The following is a 16,917-nucleotide window of genomic DNA, read 5'->3' on the forward strand; positions in this document are numbered from 1 at the left end:
AGGGACCATTGTACTCACTTAAGAATTGTTGTATGAAAACAAGGGAACTCCTCTACAAGTACAGTTTTTTGCTAATAATTATTTTGAGTAATTACCAATATACATGTATACATTAAGTGTCCAGGGGTGGATTTCACAAAGAGTAAGGACTAGTCTTATCTCGAGTTAGGACCATTTACTCGTCCTAACTTAGGACTATCCATGCAATTTGTATATCTCCTAGGACTAGTCCTAAGTTAGGACTAGTCTTAACTCTTTGTGATATCCACCCCTGTGCTTTTAAGATTTTCTGTGATATTGGTGTGATTGAGCACACAGCAGAGTATAAGCTGCAGTTTATCATGTATCGGCAGGCTGTGTATACATGTAGCTGTGGTATACATGTATATGTAAATTTTTGTGGACTGTTTTTGTGTTTTTGTGCAATGTTGGGCGTGCAATTTACAGCACAGAGAGCCAGAAAAATAACTTGTGCTGTACTGGTGCGCATATTGCTGTGATAGCAATATGTAACCCTTTGTGGATTGTATTCATAGAGTTGTATATAAGAACTAGAGGGCGCACTCTGCGCCCCGTATGCACGCAGGCGACCAATTTCTAAGTTAAACAAACAGGCATTGCTTAGCATGTGTTTGTGCAGCCATTTTGTAAGTTAACAAAACAGCATCGCGTCAGCGTTCAATAAACACAAACTCCAACGTATCCTTCATATTCAACGCGCATGCAGAATGGTGCGCGTGTCTCCCATCGCGTTTGTGCAAGAAGCATCCCCAGTGGGCCTTCTAGTTCTTATATATAGCTCTATGATTGTATTAGATTTAGTGCAATTTTACGCGCGCACAGAGAACCATATCAAACCTTCAGATTGTTGATACATGTAGATGAGCTTTATTTGTCATGCACAAGCAGACTGTGCTGCATTGGGCTGGTTTGTGTATAGCTGTGGTAGCACTTAAGGTTTTAGTGGATTATTTGAGATATTGTGCAATAATATACATGCAATTTACAGCACAGGAAGCAGGATATACATGTAAGCTGCACATTGCTGGTAGATACTTTTCGAGCCTTTGTGACAAAACTCGGTAATTCTTTCCTGTATTGAAAAGTGAATGTGGGCAAGACGCATACCCAATATGTTTAGTGGAAAGTGAATGTAATTAAATTTTAACTGAGGTCAGAAATCGTCATTAAACGTGCTTTGAATTATGTCTGATATTTAAGAGAATAGTGGGTACTCTAACAGAGAGGTCTATAATAAAGGTGTTAAAGTCAGTGGACCCTATTGGTAATTACTCAAAATAATTATTAGCATAAAACCTTTCTTGGTAACAAGTAATGGGGAGAGGTTGATGGTATAAAACATTGTGGGAAACGGCTCCCTCTGAAGTGACGTAGTTTTCGAGAGAGAAATAATTTTCCACAAATTTTATTTCGAGACCTCAAGTTAAGAATTTGAGGTCTCAAAATCAAGCATCTGAAAGCAAACAACTTCGTGTGACAAGGGTGTTTTTTCTTTCATTAATATCTCGCAACTTCGACAACCCGCCGATTGACCTCAAATTTTCATAGGTTGGTTATTTTATGTATATGTTGAGTTACAGAAAGTGAGAAGACTAGTCTTTGACAATTACCAATAGTGTCCAGTGTCTTTAAAGCACTATGAAAGAATTTATTATTATTAATAATCAGTCAGTATTATTTCATGACTTACCTTAGCTCTAGAGGGGTTTCCTGTAGTGCCCTATCAGCCATGTACAGATCTCTCTCTAATTGGCGTAATTGCAGCACAAGATTCCTGTTCAAGTTAAAAAAATATATGAGTAGATTCAAATTAGGTAGAAAAACTGCCTCTAGCTTCCGGGCAATCTCGGTAGTCTAGTAAGTATGACACTGCTTTAGAGTTGCAAGGGCCGTGGGTTTGAATCCCACCGGAGTAATATGCCTGTGATATTTTTTCACAGGACTCGGTGAAGTACTGAGTATACAGTGCTAACACACATCCGTGTATGGGTGAAAACCAAAATAAATAGGTAGAAAAGATTAAAGCCATTAAAGCCAAGTGTGCGATTGATTATCTTCCCCGGATCGACCCCGGTCTGCCCTCGGTACGTTTGAATAGCTGTGACGTCATTCCAGGGGCTCACCCAGGTAGCCCCAAGTGCCCTGCTTGTACAATGGGTCATTCGGGGCTGGCCCCGAGGTGCATGACGTCACCACAAGGGGATGAGTGATCGTTCGATTAGCTCTTGTCAGGGGCTCACCCAAATGAGTATTGTGGGGTCGACATGCACAGGGAAGGTAATCGAACGCACCCAAAGAAAAACCTTTGACGGCATTGTTATAACCAGTTGTGGAGACAATTCTTTACTGAACTGAGCGTAGCTTTATTTATAGAAGACTGACTCAACAGCAGCCATTTTGTAAAACAACAATAACACTAAACAGTAACAAACCAGAGAGGGCGCTATATAGAAAAGATACTTTGTAGCCCGACTTGAAACGATCCTGTACCTACATGTATTCTTCTTGAAACATTTAATGAGAAAGGATTGGAATGGGTTTTTACCTGAGTGAATTCTGTAACTGCATGATGGGTTCTTTCTGGTCATCGATGCTGGATAGCTCCAATGCAAATCTCATATGCTGCATCCTCGCCATGGCTTCCTATAATGATAAAGTACATCACAGGTTTCATTCAGAGGAAACAGTTTTCGCCCATCATTTCAATCTTCCTTATCATTAAGAAACAGGGATTTGTCTGGGTGTTTCTGGCATAGTTGGGCTGCAGATTTCGTTGCACCACCTTAATAACTCACACAATGTACCATATAAGTAAAGTCTCCTTAGCATTATTGACTGAGAATATTTCAATTCCCCCAGGACAGGATGCCAGTCTATCGCAGGTTACTCCCCGGCACTCGCCGGTACCCATTTGTACTTCTGGGTGCAAAGAAGCAATTATGATAAAGTGCCTTGTTCAAGGACACAAGTGTCGCGAATGACCAGGCTTGGATTCAAGTCCACAGTCTGTAAACTATAGAACTCCCGTCTGAGGTGGGATTCGAACCAGGGCACACAGAGGTGAAATCAGGGATATAAACCAGTGAATCAACCTGACTGCCCAACCTTACCTTGACTTTGGGTTCCACATAGAGCAGTAGGTTATTAATGATATCCATGATCATTGCATACTGTGCAGAGTTTGTACACAGCTCCAGGTTATGGTACATTAGAGCCATAGAATCCACTCCCTCCTCTTTCCTTAATACACTGTCAGAATCATCATCCTGAGATAAAAGAAAAAGTACAGCCGTTGTTTTCACCAAACTCTTCCTAACTTAGGATTGATCTTAGGACGAGTCAAGTTCTGAATCCAAAGACAAAGGACGTATTGAACCCATCCTAAATTATGACTTAAGGCCTGGTCACACAGGTGCCCGACAACGAGAACGAAAACGATAAAAATGCACGACCTCAACTGGTTAAACTGCTCCACGCAGAAAACGCCCGCGCTTATTCAACCAATCGTGCATCATGCAATCGTGGGCGTGCATTGTTATCGTACTCTTTTTCGTTCTCATTATCAGGGCCTGTGTGACCAAGCCTTTACTTGTCCTAATTTGAGTACCTTACCTGGTCACTTGCCGACTGCAGCATCTCAGCAGCTACGCTTTGATTCACCTCCCCTCCATAACTAGCATAATAGAACTGACAATTACATCTGGAGGCTATCCTCTGCAGCTGAACCGACTCCTTAGCCATGTCCTCTGAGGATGCTCCTACGGTGTCAGTGACTACCCCACCCACAGACTCTCCGCTACCCACCATGTCTGGAGCATCGGTCACCTTCTGTGGGCTGGGTTCGATGATGGAGATTGGCAGCCATTGGACGGAATCTTTGGTGTTGGAGGAGAGAGTCTCAACAGTGGCAAAGTACTGCAAGAAAGCAAATCATGGGTTATGCATCATCAGTTTGGAAACATGAGAGAACAAAGTCACAAAGTGTGAACTCTCTGTAAAAACAGAGAGTCAGCCTCATTTATATTTTTCAGGCCATCAAAAATATTTTAATCTAAAACAGATTTCAGAGACCAAGAAAAGGGATACAGTATAAAAATTGCCCTTTTGTGACCTGGGGGTAGTTGACTTATGGACAAAGGTGTCATGACTGTCGAACCCACACTCTGCTGAACCCCAGAGCTCGAGTCCGATGCTCTTAACTGCTAGGCCATGACAGGCCTGCATACAGGGGATCTAACAGGGGACCAGACAGGGGCCCAACAGGGGACCAGACAGGGGCCCAACAGGGGACCCAACAGGGGAACAGACAGGGGACCAGACAGGGGCCCGACAGGGGACCGGACAGGGGACCAGACAGGGGACCTGACAGGGGAACCGACAGGGGACCCGACAGGGGAACCGACAGGGGAACCGACAGGGTACCAGACAGGGGACCCGACAGGGGACCCGACAGGGGACCAGACAGGGGACCCGACAGGGGACCCGACAGGGGACCCGACAAGGGACCAAACAGGGGACCACACAGGGGAACCGACAGGGGACCCGACAGGGGAACCGACAGGGGAACCGACATGGGAACCGACAGGGTACCCGACAAGGGCCAAACAGGGGAACTGACAGGGGAACCGCCAGAAAATAAATGAGCCTCTCTCACCTGCAGGCCGTCAAGCTTTCCCACCCAGCTGGTTTTATTAGTCAGGTGACCTTCCCTCCATACAGGTAGATGTGAACATTGCATGACCTTGGCGCTAGACGCACAGACGATGACATAACCAGAAGCTCCACAGCCCTTTAGCATTACTTGGCTGTTCTCAAGTTCAACTGTTACAATCAAAGGGTAATAATAAAAACCAACAACAATAAAAATGTGTAATGCGCACGTATATCCACCCTGCTGGGTGTTCAAGGGGAGGGAGGGTGTTCAAGGGGGGGTTGGAGGTTGTTCAAGGGGGGGGTGTTCAAGAGGCAGTTAACACAAGAAAAACAAAACAAACGAAATCAGCAACAAACGAAATCAGCAACAACAAAATCAGTCCTAGAAAAGCAAAACAAACAAAATCAGCAACAAACGAAATCAGTCCTAGAAAACCTGTGACATTAGATCACTTTCCTAGAAGTGGAAGACAAGGAAAGAAAAACGCTACGCCAACCCGACCACCCAATATTGGGGGGAAAATAATGTAAATTGTCCCCAATGATCATGGGTACATAGGAATTATAAGAAAAAAATACAACCACATTGCACACTTACTGAGCCAGTTCTTCATGGTGACATCCTTGGTCGAACAAGCTTTAACTCCATGTGGTTTGTCACTACTCCCTGATGTCTGCAATTAACAAAACAACATTTCAGTCTTCAGTTAAAGATACTGGACTAAAAACTATGACGAATTTTGAACTAAACTTCATGTAAAATAAAATAAAACTACATGTACCCTTGGGAACATCCAAGTTTTTAACCTCTTTAAAAGACACTGGTTACCTTCAGTAATTGTCATACACCAGTCTTCTCACTTTCAACATATGTACAAAACAACAAGCCTGTGAATATTTGAACTCAATTGGTCGTCGAAGTTGCGCGATAATAATCAAAGAAAAAACACACTTGTCACACGAAGTTGTGTGCTTGGTAAAGCTTGATTTCGGGACCTCAAAATCAATTTAAAAAATGTTAGTGGAAATTGCATTCCAGCTCAAAAACTACGTCACTTCAGAGGGAGCTGTTTCTCACAATGTTGTTTACTATCAACAGCTCCCCATTACTCGTTACCAAGTAAGGGTTTATGCTAATAATTATTTTGAGTATTTACCAATAATGTCCACTGCCTTTAAGAAACCAAAATGCTTGTTACCAGGTAAGTTTGTATGCTAACAATTATTTTGAGCAATTACCAATGTGTTAAAGACTGAAAGTTGCCATAGTTATCATAGTTACCTTGTTCGCGTGCCAAAACCTACCATTTATTCTAAAACTGGAGGGGGGGGGGGGTTGGCTGAGATGGTTTCAGGAATGAATTAAATGGCCCAGTGAACAGGGGTAATAATATGGAAAGGTTTAGGTAACACCATGTAATGACTATCTCTAATGAGTTGGGGTGGTTCTTAAAATAACTGTTGGTTTCAACTCGACGTTGGAAGCACTTTGAGAGGGCCTTCGGTGTGAAAAGCACTATTTAAAAATTAAATGTTACCTCTTCCGAGAACACCATGAATTTGGTGTCAGCTTCTGACAGTAACTGATGAAGCATCGTAGCACCATGCCCAGTCTGGAGTCTACTCATAGGACTTGGGGTATTAGTGGCTGCTAGAGGTGTGTTACCAGGTGTCACATTCTGCTGCAATCTCTATAATCAACAAATCACACAAATTTGTCTAAGATCATTTCCCTAAATATAATATTGAGGATACAATATTAAGCTGTCTTCTGAAGATGACAAGAGCAAGCTAGTCGAAATATTGAGACCAATGGGAGACTTTTAGACTTTTTCAAAGTATTGCACATGCTCAGACCATACACGCGCAATACTGAGCATGCGCGCAAAGGTTCAGAGCCGCACAAAAAATTGACCAGTATGTCTGCTGCTGCCAGCGTCTCAAACATCTCCTGTTAAGAACTCACTTCTAACGAAAATGATTTATAAATACATACATACACTGTATACATGTAGGCTTCAACAACAGCAGAGGACAAACTGGGTCCCATTAAAAGCATGAACTGCATGAGGATAAAATCTATCAGTAAACCGCTTACTACAAGTACCTTTAAAATGCTTAAGAAACGATTAGAAGGAAGGAATTGGAAATAATCTGCTGCTGGGTGAAATTCGTCTTGCATTATGGATCCAGTGAGGGCAAAAAACTGTGTTCACTTTGGGGTGTTGTGGCCAAGTGGATAAGAGCACCGAACTCAAGCTCTGGTGTTTCTGTTCAGCAGAGTGTGGGTTCAAATCCCGGTCGTGACACTTGTGTCCTTGAGCAAGACACTTAGCTATAATTGCTTCTCTCCACCCAGGGGTAAATGGGTATCTGTGAGGGCAGAGATGGTTGTTGTGATTGATTTAGCTCAGCTTGATTGCCTATTCGTGATTGGTTTAGCCGAGAAGTGCATATAATTGTCGCACAAGCTGTATACTTCCCAGGGAGTTGAGATAGGTTAAGGAATGATTTAAGGCCCAGTGACCAGGGGTAATAATGTCAGAAGCGCTTTGAGAACCCTCGGCTGTGAAAAGCGCAAAATAAAAACTGGTTATTATTGTTGTTCTTATTTGCTTTTCAAATGACAGGCCAGTTACTTACAGTTTGTGCAGCACTCTCTACTTTCACTCCTTTCAGTGCTTCAGTTGACAAATTATTCTTCAGCATCTAAGAAAATAAAAACCATAATAACAAAACCATTTAGTTCCAATGTCTTAAAAGAGCCTACTACAACACAGATATGTAGTACCATATAGAAACCATAAAACCATTTAGCTCCAATGTCTTTAAAGAGCCTGCTACAACACATTATTATTCTGTAATTAACCTCTCTTTTACTACAACACAGATATATAGTACATGTACCATGTAGAAACCACAATACCATTTACTGTAGTTCCATTGTCTTTAAAGAGCCTACTACATGTACAACACAGATACGTGTTACCATCTTCAAAATTTTACTTCAAACATTTCATTGCAGTCGTGGAAGTGGACCAACTTAGATCTGAAAGATCTACTCATTCCATACACTCCTACTAGAAACCTCCGTTCTGCTAACAAAGACACCCTTGTTATCCCTATAACGTTGCCACCAAAGCATGGTCAACGCAGTTTTCAATTTGCTGCACCTCATTTATGGAACAATCTCCCTCTACACATCAAACAAGCTTCCACGATCTCAAGTTTCAAGACTCTTCTCAAAACATGGGCCAATTTCATAGAGCTGCTTAAGCAAAAAATTTGCTTAAGCACGAAAATAGCTTGCTTATGTTACACATGTTACTGGCAAAAATGTCATGCCGAATACATTGCTTGTGACTGGTATTTAGCTGTTGTTTACTTACATTAGCATAACAATTGAGTGGAGTCTTAGCTGGTAATCTGATTTTACAAAGCAAAGATTTTTTTGCTTAAGCACAATTTTTTGCTTAAGCAGCTCTATGAAATTGGGCCCATATCTGTTCAAGTCATCGTATACATAGTTATTCTTTTGTTCCTCTGAGCGCTTAGAGACTTTCTTCAGGAGGTGTTAGGTGCTATAGAAATACAGTTGTTATATTATCATTATAAATGGCAGATCAGTTTTTCCAGCAATTTCCTACAGTAAGTTGCTAAAGTGAGGGCAGAAGCTGCTCAATTATACATCATAAATGAATCTCTATGAAAAATGTTTTCTGAAAGATAGCAATATATTACAGGAAATCTCAATTAAAGAATGAGTCTAGAATAAAAACATCCTTTTCATCTGACAACTAACACCTGTTATCTCTGTGTAATTTCCTTTTCCAAACAGTGGACTTGATTGGATCATGCACAATCCAATAAGATAGATAGATAGATATGTTTATTCAATGTTGCAAATGGTCTATAAAACAGAGTGTTAAATATGGTCAAAATGATAGTAAATACCAAATTGATAAAAAAGTGAACTTTAAAAAAAATGCAACATCTACATGTAGGTTCGGGGAGATGCACAGCTTTTGTTCGCAAGCCTATGGACCAGCTGACGAAAAAAAGAGTCTGTAATTGTGGACCTTCCAATTATGATGAGGGATAAACACCTCTGGCTTGACGTTGAGAATGGAATCTCGGTTTGACCGCTAAATGGTAATTTCAATGAATAAACACTGCTACTCCAACTCCCAAAATGTCCTTTTCGTCCGACACTTGGGCACTATAGACACTTTTAAAAGCCCCTTGCTTGTACAGGTAGCATGGTTGTAAAATTTTACAAAAAGCACCTCGTGTGAAAGGGCAATAATTGTGGAGTGTCCAAGGTCCTTTGTCAAATCTTGTCCAAGAGGGCCGTTGACTGCCCCAGACAGATTAAATTGTGTGGCAGACCTTGGAAAATCTTCAATGAAGCGTTCCTGTACCACTCCCTTTTATGTTTGAGGACTTGATAAATCCGGCCATTATGTCTACCCAACTTTTTGCCCACTTGATTTTCTCAAAGGCTTTTGACCTTGCTAACCACACAATAGCTATTCAAAAACTATTGAAGTTTTGAGTCACACCATCCATAGTTCCCATCATCTGCAGCTTTCTTAACAGTCGAACACCCAATACTTAACTCATGGGTTCATTTGTTGTCCACCAAATCAATTTTTGTGTGGTGTTCCTCACAGAACTAAATTTGATCCAATATTTGTTCTTGTTTTTGTCAACGATGATTCAAAAGATTGCTGTAGACGATGGAAATACGTGGAACCTTGGAAAACCTTTAAAGGCAGTGGACACTATTGGTAATTAATACTCCAAATAATTATTAGCAAAAAACCTAAATTGGTAACGAGTAGTAGGGAACTGTTGGTAGTATAAAACATTGTGAGAAACGGCGCCCTCTGAAGTAACGTATTTTTCGAGAAAGAAATTTTTTTCCACGAGTTTGATTTTGAGACCTCAGAATTAGATTTTGAGGTGTCGAAATCAAGCATCTAAAAGCACGCTACTTCGTGTGAGAAGGGTGTTTTTTGAGATACACCAAGTGAGAAGACTGGTCTTTGACAACTACCAAACATATCCAGGGCCTTTAATGGACCTTTATCACGGTGCAGCCATCTTGAATTTCTCCCATTGATACCAATGTTACCAAACCGTGGCTGGAAGGACAAAATAGTCTGGTTCCTATTTGCAAAATGATTATTAGCATTCCTTATTGTTGTTCAATACGAGGAATATGACCAAGATGGAAGCGGTATGATAAAGGTCTATGGAGCTTATGAAGTTCTTACCTGTGACTTGCTGTAAGTATCGTACAATCCAAACACCGAGTCCCGATTGAATCGTGTCCATGATACTCTTAACTCGTATACCACCAACTTGTGGATGTAATCCTTTAATAGAGGGAGAAACCAAACCAAATCATTATCAGGAATTCCTCCACCTGGTGACAATTTCAAGAATCTGTGGTGGATTTCACAAAGAGTTAGGACTAGTCTTATCTCGAGTTAGGAAGAGTTACTCGGCCTAACTTAGTACTAGCTTTACTTTTGTGTTATCTCTTAGGACTAGTCCTAAGTTAGGACTAGTCCTAAATCTTTGTGAAATAGACCCCGAGGCCAAATTCAATTTAAATTACCGTAAGCACAGAATCGGCGCTTACAGAAGCAGGGAATCGTAAGCAGGAAATCAGAATTGTAAGTGCAGAATTCTGCAGTAAGCAGAGCCATGAAATTGGGCCCTATTGTTTGCTCATCCTGAAAATCACGTTGAAATTTGGTTGGTATTCCTGTTTTTATCAAGGCAAACATTTCATGCTAAGCAAATTTGTGTGCTTAGCAGCTCTATGAAATTGGTCCCAGCAGGTTACCTACCCTCTCCTCATTGGCAGTGTTATCTCTCTCCTCTTCAATGACATCATCTTCATCATCAGATGGTGAATAATTCAGATCATCCAGGTTCATTGAGCGGCTCTGCTGTCTGCAGTACCCAACTCTAACATAATAATATAATAAAATCAAAGTCTTATATAGCCCATGTGTCTACCAAACAAGGTACTCAAGGCGCTGAGTATATGGGCAATTCCACACTAATGGGCACAAAAGTGTTGACATGGGAGGGGAATGTTTGACAGTAGTAACAAAATGTCATGTATTTTTGTCTGTGTACATTCAGAAGCACATGAGGATTGTGGTTAACAAAAAAGAAGGTAAATGACCGAGTATTTAAGTAACTGGAAGGATAGGTCTTCAAGATTTATACTTACGTAACAAGGACAGACTTTTTGGTTTGGTAAATGTATTGCCCAATGTTGTCCAGATACCAATTGTACAGACCCTTAGGGATACATGTAGTTACCAGCCAAAATTAAGAAAGTTTCTTCCCTGCTATTTAAGAAATTTAAGTTTTTTAAACTAATGGTTACGTACAAACAAAGACAGAATTTTGTCACAAATTGTCTGTCTAGTGTTCGTATGTGACTTAAATCCCATTTTAATTGCCTTTTGTGTTAGTAACTTTTATGATGTTGCTGTGGGTATTAAAATACCCACAGCAACATCATAAAAGTTACTAACACAATATTTTGTAATTGTTTTCAAATTTTTTCTTTACTTTGCAGGCCATATGTCTGTCTTTTGTTACAAACGTAACACATTTCAAATGACCTTGTAATTCCTACAGGTCAATGATTTTTTTGTTTTAAATAGGAACAATTATAAACAAATTTAAAATGTACAGGAAAAGACTGTAACAAAATAGTTGCTCTCACATGCCTATGATCTTACAAAGTTATCCCTTTGGTCCATTAGTGTGGAACGCCCACATACAAACTTTCAAAAACAGAGGTTATTGTAGCAATGAATTCCGAGACCCAATTATTTAGCACCTTATAAGGGTCAACAGCTCTCCAGTGCTTGTTACCAAGTAAGGTTTTATGCTCGTAATTATTTTGAGAAACTAGAAACAAGGCTTTGTGTTTTTTTAATATCAGTGAATATTCAATTTAAAAAAATATATATAAATACAAATATTAATATTGTTTAAAAGCAATTCCCAAAATCTATTCAGCCTACCTTGATACACTAGCCACATGATGCTTCTCAGCCATGGAGGAATTTAACATCAGAGGAACTCGTGCCTTTGGAAACAAAAAACAAAAATCATATTTTTAGGTATAGATGTGATAGATACACAATCAATTTTTTGTACATTTTTTTTTTAAAGGCAGTGGACACTATTGGTAATTACTCAAAATAATTATCACCATACAACCTTTCTTGATTACAAGTAGTGGGGAGAGGTTGATGGTATAAAACATTGTGAGAAACAACTCCCTCTGAAGTGACATAGTTTTCGAGAACGAAGTAATTTCCCCAGAACTTGATTGCTAAAATTTTCACAGGTTTGTTATTTTATGCATATGTTGAGATACACTAACTGTGAAGACTAGTCTTTGACAATTACCAATAGTGTCCACTTTCTTTAAATTGTTGTTAAAGACACTGGACACTGTTGGTAATTGTCAAAGCTAGTCTTCACAGTTGGTGTATCTTCTCTTAGAAATGATCTTTGTTTCATTTTTCTTTTCTTCAGATAAGCAGGAATGATGCGATGTACTTCATTTGGGGTTTTGAGTGCCAGTTGTCAGCTTTATTTTGACTCACCCTGTAAATGTTTGTAGATTTGGTGTGCTTCATAAGTTTTCATTTTTATTACTATTATTATTATTATTATTATTATTATTAGGTTGAGTTAAACTCTTGACTACCCCCACTTACTGCGACTGAACGGATGTTGGTGCATCAAACTGATTTATTACAACATACGGATGCTGTCACCACTTTTTTTACTCCTTCTGGTCAAACTCACAACAAAATGGCTACTTCAATCAATCGCCTAGGCTGGTGTGCGGTATTGTGCCTATTTTTTGATGGGCTGCTTTGGACTGGCTTAGTAAAAGGTTTTGGATTTATGTTACCGACTTTTAAGGAGCAGTTTGCGGCTCAGACTTGGCTTATTGGATGGATGATTGCTATAATAGTGAGCGTTATAAATTTGGCAGGTGAGGTTACAACAAATTATATATATTGAAATGTAATGATTATTAATCCTCCTACTGATACACCATTCAAAATCATTCAAAATTCACTTATGGTTACAATCCCATTGTTTTTGTACACACATGGCAGTACCATTTGAGCAGGGTTGATGATAAGCTGTACTACCACTCAAAACCATTCAGATGGTTTTGAGCTGTGCATACACTGTACCTGTGTGCATTCAGATGGTCAGCAAGCTGTTAAACCAATACTGTAATGACTATGACATAGTGTATGGTAACATCTTAGCCTGCTATCACTCAAAGTCATAACATAGTGGGATCCTTGATTCGGCCAAGATTCAAAGACAAAGTTCACAAAAATACAGTATGTACATGTACCAGTAAACAGAACCGAGCAAAACTCTGATTGGCTGTTATTTTCCCGCTTCTTTCTGGATCCTATCCTTAATCCCTTTCCCCCTCTCTTTTTCTATAAATGGACATGTATTTGTTTGTACTTGTTTTATGCCTCTGAAGAAGGTCCGGATTGGATCGAAAGCTAAGGCCATCTACCCTATTCATTATATATATATAAAACAAACTATAAAAAAATATGCTAGTAAAAATATTAATACTCTTTATCCCCTTTGCAAACTTAACGTCTCTTATAAATGTAATAAAGTATCCTTTTCACTGGTTTTGTTCAGTTTTTTTTAATGTTTTGTATAGGAATCTTTGCTGCACCATTGGGGAGTTTATTTGGAACCAGAGCTGTTGTATTGGCTAGCGGTGTAATGGTTGGTTCGTTGGTACAGGTAACTACTTTCATTGTTAGCAGCTTGTGCACTGAGCCTTCTTGAATACACTTGTCCTTTACGGAATTGTTTTTTCCTACCTGGAGTGGTACCTTCCGCAACACATCAATTTAAAGGAATACGTTGCCTTGGATCGGACGAGTTGGTCTCTGAAAAGCGTTTTAAAACTGTTTGTTATGAAATGTATATGGTTAGAAAGATGTTTTAAAAGAAGAATATAATGATCCACACAAGTGTCACTCAAAATTGCACGGGTTTCATTTTATGTCGCGAACTAACACGGTCGGCCATTTATGGGAGTCAAATTTTTGACTCCCATAAATGGCCGACCATGTTTTTCGACGAGGTAAAACGTAAACAACGCAATTTCGAGGCATATTTATGTAGATCATTGTATTCTTCTTTTACAACATCTTTCTAACCATACCGATTTTATAACAAATGGTTACAGAACGCTTTTCAAAGACCAACTCGACCCATCCAAGGTAACGTGTTCATTTAAATAATTATTGGCTCAATGCTTTGCTTATTATGGGTCCCCCCCCCCCAGTTTCATGAATGTCCATGCTTATTACTCATTTAACTAATCTTATCAAACAACTATTTCTTTCTTAATTTCCAACTTACCATGCTTTGATTTGGTTTTGATTTTGATTTTGATACTGTGGAAATAAACTGATACTGAAATTGATATTTTTCTTATTTGAAACCGCAAAACCTTATAGCCACCATTCCCTTTACGTATATCAATATTTCGTACTTAGAAAGGTCTACACAATTTGTTTTCTTTTAAACACCAGCTGCCGATTTCAAAAAACTTAATGCAACTGTGCGAGTCCACTTGCGCAACGTTTATGGCGCAAAATTGGCTGCAGGTCGACACCAAACACCTACTGTTTGTAAATATACAAACACTTCATGTTTATTAATTTTGGTTTTTACCCAAACACCGATGTGTGTTAGCACTGTAAACTGTACACTGTACTTCCCCCGAGTCCTGTGAAAAAATATCACAGGCACGTTACTCGGGTGGGATTCGAACCCACGACCCTTGCAATTCTAGAGCAGTGTTTTACCAACTAGACTACCGAGGTTGCCCGGCAGCTAGAGGCAGTTCGAATCCTATGATTTAGCAGCGGGTACCGCAATGTCTAGTTATTAATACTATTATTGCTATTACCTGTTCATCTGTCTGGGAGGTGTAGAGGTAGGCGTGGCTTTCACCAAACTCAGCTTGCATCTCAGCAACTGACCAATCAGCCTGAAGGAAAATAAAAGTTCAAAAAATTTGGGGATCCAATTAGCAATTCATCCATTACAGTGCTGTATGGCTAGGGCCCTATCGTCTTATTTAGTAGAGTTACTCTAAAGACACTGGACACTATTGGTTATCACTGACAAAAATTGTGAGCATAAAAACTTATTTGGTATCAAGCAACGGAGAGCTGTTGATAGTATAAACCCATGTGAGAAACGGCTCCCTCAGAAGTAACATAGTTTTCGAGAAAAAAGTAATTTTCCAATTCAAGATTTGAATTTGATTTTGAGACTTCAGAATTCCACTTAGAGGTCCCGAAATCAACTATCTGAAAGCCCACAACTTAGTGTGACAAGGGTGGCCCCGAGTTCATGACGTCACTACAAGAGCTGTGAGTGATCCCTCGATTAGCTCTTGTCAGGGATGGTCAGGGGCTCAACCGCGTGAGCACCACAGGGCAGACCAAGGGAAGTTTATCGAACGCACCCATAAAGAAGTTCATTAGGCTTGTATACGATCACTCTGTAAACGAATCTTCCACAAACACTGCCAACCACTCACAAAGTTTCGTTGAAGTTCCATTGACATATACGAAACCACAAAAGAAATTGTCAATGAACAATGTCTTTCAATCTGTATGTTCAAACCACACAAAAGCGTTTGTCTATCTGTCTGATACCTACATTGGGTCTATGTACGAGTCCATCCATTAGGTCACTGAGCTGCAAGGTGTATTTGAGCTCCAGGCTGTACTGCCCCATACAAATCTCTATGCCTCTCTGTTTAGCAAATGACGCCCAGTAGTTCAGCATCACCGTTGGGGAGGAAGTCTTGAAGTCCACACACCTAAAACCACATAGTTCAACAGTAATAAAACATATAGACATTTCAAAGATAATATCCAGTGTACATGTTAAGCATACTGCTTTTGTACAGAGATACTGTATACAAGATACAAGGGTGCGTTCTATTAGCTTCCCTGTGTCAACCCAGCGGTGCTCATTGAACAATCACTCACCCTCTCGTGGTGACGTCATGCACCTCGGGCAAGCCCCAAGTAACCAGTTCCACAAGCAGGGCACTTGGGGCTGACCCTGTGTGAGCCCCTGGAATGTACGTTTAGTAAGTAGGCTCTGTGAATGACGTCAAAGCTGTTCGAATATACCGGGGGTCGACCCTGGGAAGCTAATCAAGCGCACCCAGAGTTTTTTATTATAAAAAGTGCATCTTACTTGTAGTGCCTTCCTAAGGTTGGCTTCCTTGGCCTGATGTTGTTGAAGAGCTTCCCACGTCTTGTGGGTCTTGTTGCTCCTACGATACTGACGGCCTGATGGATTAAAACACAAGGAATAATAAAAAATAACAAACTGTACACTATATGGGATTTGAGGCATTGCATGGTGACGTATCCATATATATTTGGTTTGCGGTGACACCATGTGTGTATCTACTTGCCAGGTAGAGTTTGTACTTAGAGAACTGTCTTGCTTTATTCTACTATCGCAGAGTGGATGTTCGGGGGGTTTGGGAGACTTCTCAGTTCTGAAAAGAACTGTCCTGCTTTATTAACTACGATGGTGTAGAAAATAGGCTGGGACTACTACTTTAGCTTATAGGATCGTGACTAACTGTACTACCGCTGAGTTAGTTCTTAGTTCTCAAACTGTACAGTGCATATCACTGCCAAGTCCCTAATCCCTATGCAGTTTAATGGAAATAGAGAAAACAACAAGAGACAAATAAATTACCAACAGAACAATTCATGATAAATGGTGAATACATGTAGGGAAGTTTTGAGGGCAAATTTGTATTGCTCAACCAACCGTGACTGCTTCTTTAACCGACTCTGGTTTGCCATTCCACAGCTTAGCTGCAGCCATTTGAAATGACTGAGCTCAGTAAGATTGTATAAAAGAGTAGGAAGTGACAAGAAGGGACTTTGATTTAGAACATAAATTTCTAAAAAGGAAAATGTAGGGAGGGGTAGCTGTTTGAAATTTTCTAGGTTGACATGGCTGAGTGGTTAAGAGCATCAAATTCAAGTTCTGGTGGTTAGGTCATCCGAGTGTGGGGTCATGACACTCGTGTCTTTGAGCAAGATACTTTACTATAATTGCTTCTCTTCACCCAGGGGAATAAAT

The 16,917-nt window shown here is 40.1% G+C and overlaps 1 protein-coding gene across 2 annotated transcripts in view; it reads right to left on the minus strand.

Moving 5' to 3' along the window:
• The window catches only part of LOC139938429 (bridge-like lipid transfer protein family member 2), a 73,450-nt gene that overhangs the window by 22,704 nt on the left and 33,829 nt on the right, over positions 1–16,917 (minus strand). For both annotated transcript variants that reach the window (XM_071933955.1, XM_071933954.1), the window contains exons 37-50: positions 16,009–16,103; positions 15,460–15,622; positions 14,699–14,779; positions 11,736–11,800; positions 10,536–10,656; positions 9,954–10,055; positions 7,318–7,383; positions 6,213–6,365; positions 5,273–5,348; positions 4,676–4,842; positions 3,634–3,936; positions 3,132–3,287; positions 2,567–2,664; positions 1,712–1,795 (exon numbers count right to left, since the gene is read on the minus strand). In XM_071933955.1, the coding sequence (XP_071790056.1) occupies positions 1,712–1,795; positions 2,567–2,664; positions 3,132–3,287; positions 3,634–3,936; positions 4,676–4,842; positions 5,273–5,348; positions 6,213–6,365; positions 7,318–7,383; positions 9,954–10,055; positions 10,536–10,656; positions 11,736–11,800; positions 14,699–14,779; positions 15,460–15,622; positions 16,009–16,103 (1,730 nt within the window). The remainder of the gene's footprint in view (positions 1–1,711; positions 1,796–2,566; positions 2,665–3,131; positions 3,288–3,633; positions 3,937–4,675; positions 4,843–5,272; positions 5,349–6,212; positions 6,366–7,317; positions 7,384–9,953; positions 10,056–10,535; positions 10,657–11,735; positions 11,801–14,698; positions 14,780–15,459; positions 15,623–16,008; positions 16,104–16,917) is intronic.

This window comes from Asterias amurensis, chromosome 6 (assembly GCF_032118995.1).
Source record: "Asterias amurensis chromosome 6, ASM3211899v1".
In the NCBI taxonomy this organism is placed as follows: Eukaryota; Metazoa; Echinodermata; class Asteroidea; order Forcipulatida; family Asteriidae; genus Asterias; species Asterias amurensis.